The following is a 3,400-nucleotide window of genomic DNA, read 5'->3' as shown; positions in this document are numbered from 1 at the left end:
AAATTATGATCTACCCCTATATTATTTTAGTTATGAAATTAAAAAAATGATATCAGAATATTTTAGTAAAAGTTTTAATTTTCTTTTTTAATATAACTGCAAAGATTAATTTTCAATCTACATTTAAGTTTAAATATTATAAATACATAATTTAATATAAATAAAAAGCTAAAAACATAAAAAATATCCGCCCGGTCGCATTAATGTGTCACGGTCAAGGTCTAGTTTGACGTTAAATTCGTTCGCATTAATGTGTGACGGCGAACTAGAAGCTTTGCGTTTCTATCATTACCCAACGGAAGTAGGTCCGTTACAAACTTACAACTACTGATAAAGCAAACCGAATCTGACGCCGACAGATAATTTGCATGTGAATACCAAAAAATTGGAACTTCTTCACATGCTTCATAGGGAATGATAGAAACGAAATGCATGTAATTTGAAACACAATCTGGTCCCCAAGTATTCACTGAACAGGTTAATTATTTAAATAATTAAATTTCCTTTTTAAAATACAATCTGGTCATAAATATTTTGCATTTTCAAATGCACGTATAACAAAACTATAATTTACACGAATGCAAGTTTTCTAAAACCAAAATATGCATATAGATTCTTAGATCAAGTTTGGGCTTGGAACATAACATCAAATGGTAGCCATACGGGCCACTAAAAATGCAGAGGCATTTACTATTTCGTAATTGCTTTTGCTTTTCTCTATCTTGACTCTTTCAACGAAAATTCGCGCCATAAGCTCTTAAGCCCCTCTCATTCAATGGTTTACAAATGACGAAAGAAAAAGAAAAGACAAAGCGAGAAACAAGACAGGAACAGAGAAAATTAGTAAATCACATCAGCAAAAAAAAAACAGAGAAGCTATTTTGGTTATTACTGAAAATTTTAAACTAAGTTTTTAGAATTCCGGCGGCCTAGCTCCTGTTAAGTAAATGGCCGTGGCCTGGCTAATTTGGCCGCTCATGCTATCTCTCACAGCACTTTCTGCTAACTCGTTAACCGAAGCAGAATCGTTGTTGAAATTCAAAGAGTCATTAACCAACACCAAGTCTCTCGATTCTTGGACACTAGATTCAGAGCCTTGTGGAGGAACACAAAGATGGTTCGGATTGCTTTGCAACAAAAACTCCGTGTCTGGCCTCCAGATCGAACAGATGGGTCTCACGGGTAACATCGACGTTGCACCCTTGTTAGACCTACCTGGTCTACGAACCATAAGCATAATGAACAACTCCTTCTCCGGTAAAATACCAGAGTTTAACCGATTAACATCTCTAAAATCAATTTACTTGTCAAACAATCGGTTCTCCGGTGATATCCCTTCTGATTATTTCGCAAGAATGCGTTCCCTGAAGAAAGTGTGGCTGTCGAACAACGAGTTCTCTGGCCACATCCCTCTCTCACTGGCCACTACATCACCACTAATGGAGCTACACCTCGAAAACAATCAATTCAGTGGGATTATACCGAATTTCACCCAACCGGGTTTAGCGGATGTCAATCTCTCAAACAACCGACTAGCTGGAGAAATTCCACCCGGTTTGTCAAGATTCAACGCTAGCAATTTCGCGGGAAACTCTGACCTTTGTGGTGCAAAGCTAGCAACTACCTGCACCCAGCCGGGGATTTCGACTGCTCAGATCTCAGCAGACGGAGACACGAAAGACGATTATAAGAGCAAATACTATATTGCATTCGGTATACTAGGGTTATTTTTCATCCTTATCATATTCTTCTTACTCTTCCTAAAGAAGAGGAAGGGGACCCTCAGTACCTCTGAACAAGACAACACCGAGGATCAACAGATTCAGGTTAGTGGCAATGCTAGAAGTGCATTTCTTTAGTAAGGCGTTAGCATGTTTTTTTTAATAGCGTGTTGGATCTATGTTTAGGCAGCTTAATCGCGAATTCATATACATTGCAATAATGTATATCACCTAACATAATTCTTTATGTGGTTTGATAGGTAACCATCGAAGGACCAAGAACTGGCGGCTCGAGGCAGGGCATGCCCAGCAGTTTCCGCGAGCTGAGGACGGATTTGGTGATGGTGAACAAAGAAAAGGGTGTATTCGATCTAGAAGAGTTACTAAAATCATCAGCGCACGCCCTCGGAGCTCCAGACGGCCACCCTACCACCAGCGGCGGAAGCGTGGGATCCGCCTACAAGGCGGTGATCGCGAGCGGAGTCAAGGTGGTGGTGAAGCGAGTGACGGTGATGAACGAAGTGAGTATAGGCGTATTCGCCCAAGAGATCAAGAACCTAGGAAGCTTGCGTCACAAGAACATACTAACCCCTCTCGCTTACCACTCACGGCGAGACGAGAAGCTTCTAGTGTTTGAATTCATCCCTAACCTAAGCCTGCTTCACCGATTACGCCGCCGCGGTGGCGGCGTAATAGGTGGAGAGGATGATTCTAACCTAGACTGGCCTTCGCGGCTCAAAATCATCCAAGGGATCGCGAGTGGGATGTGTTACCTCCACAGAGAGTTACCGTTCCTAACGTTACCTCACGGAAACCTAAAATCGAGCAACGTGTTCCTCGCCGACGACGGCGAGCCGCTGATCTCCGAGTTCGGGCTCCAGAGACTGATCAACCCCGACGCGCAGTCCCAGTCCCTCGCCGCGTACGACTCCCGCGACGCAACCGTCTCCCCGAAGTCCGACGTGTTCAGTTTCGGCGTCGTGGTGTTGGAGATCTTGACGGGGAAGAGTCCGCCGCCGGATCTAGCGGGTGGCGCGAATCTGGCGGATTGGATGGATCTGATTGATCCGACGGTTGTAACCGCCGCTCGTGGTGATAAGGTGGTGTGGGATGAGATCGAGAATGTTCTACGGATCAGTGTGAGGTGTATCGGAGAAGATCCGGATCGGCGGCCGAGTATGATTGAAGTCGTTGACGAACTGACGATGGATGACTTCGTTTCTATTGAAACTTAGTTTTTCCACAGTTGATTCTGGGATTCGATGAATTCCAGCCGTTAGATTCAGGTAGGTTCACCATTTTTTATTTGTTTTAATTCTCTTTATCTTTATATTTAAATTTGTGTATATGATTAAGAAAATTAGCTGGAGGTTACTTGTGACAAAGTTTGTTTTGTCGTTTTGGGCATATATGTGATGGATGATGCTCAATTTAGAATTTTTTTTTTGTAAGCTAATAGTATGAAAAAGGTGAATATTAACTTGTATTGTTTGGACTTTGGACCATAAGGTCAATGTATTTAAACAAAAGTTTTTGCTAATTACAATCCTAATACAAAAAGAAAAGCAAATAGGAGATTTAGAAAACAGAGATTAGGTTCTAAGTTAGTCTAAGCTAAAAGAAAAAAAAAATATTAATATACTCTATCTGTTTTATAATAAATATCAATTTAGATTTTT

At 41.4% G+C, this 3,400-nt stretch overlaps 1 protein-coding gene across 1 annotated transcript; it reads left to right on the top strand.

Annotated features, from left to right (window-relative positions):
- Window positions 1-516: 516 nt before the first annotated feature.
- LOC108841690 (pollen receptor-like kinase 3) lies at window positions 517-3,141 on the top strand. The gene is made up of 2 exons (XM_018614448.2): window positions 517-1,826; window positions 1,982-3,141. The coding sequence occupies exons 1-2, from the start codon at window positions 948-950 to the stop codon at window positions 2,954-2,956; spliced, it is 1,854 nt and encodes a 617-aa protein (XP_018469950.2). The 5' UTR covers window positions 517-947; the 3' UTR covers window positions 2,957-3,141.
- Window positions 3,142-3,400: the final 259 nt, after the last annotated feature.

This window comes from Raphanus sativus, chromosome 2 (assembly GCF_000801105.2).
Source record: "Raphanus sativus cultivar WK10039 chromosome 2, ASM80110v3, whole genome shotgun sequence".
Classification (NCBI taxonomy): domain Eukaryota; kingdom Viridiplantae; phylum Streptophyta; class Magnoliopsida; order Brassicales; family Brassicaceae; genus Raphanus; species Raphanus sativus.
Note: the sequence above shows the minus strand (reverse complement) of the source record. Positions and strands in the feature narration are given on the sequence as shown.

Coding starts and splice junctions, on each gene's coding strand:
- LOC108841690 (XM_018614448.2), top strand. CDS start 948: ATGGCCGTGGCCTGGCTAATTTGGCCGCTCATGCTATCTCTCACAGCA. Junction 1,827..1,981: donor CCGAGGATCAACAGATTCAG/GTTAGTGGCAAT, acceptor GTGGTTTGATAG/GTAACCATCGAAGGACCAAG.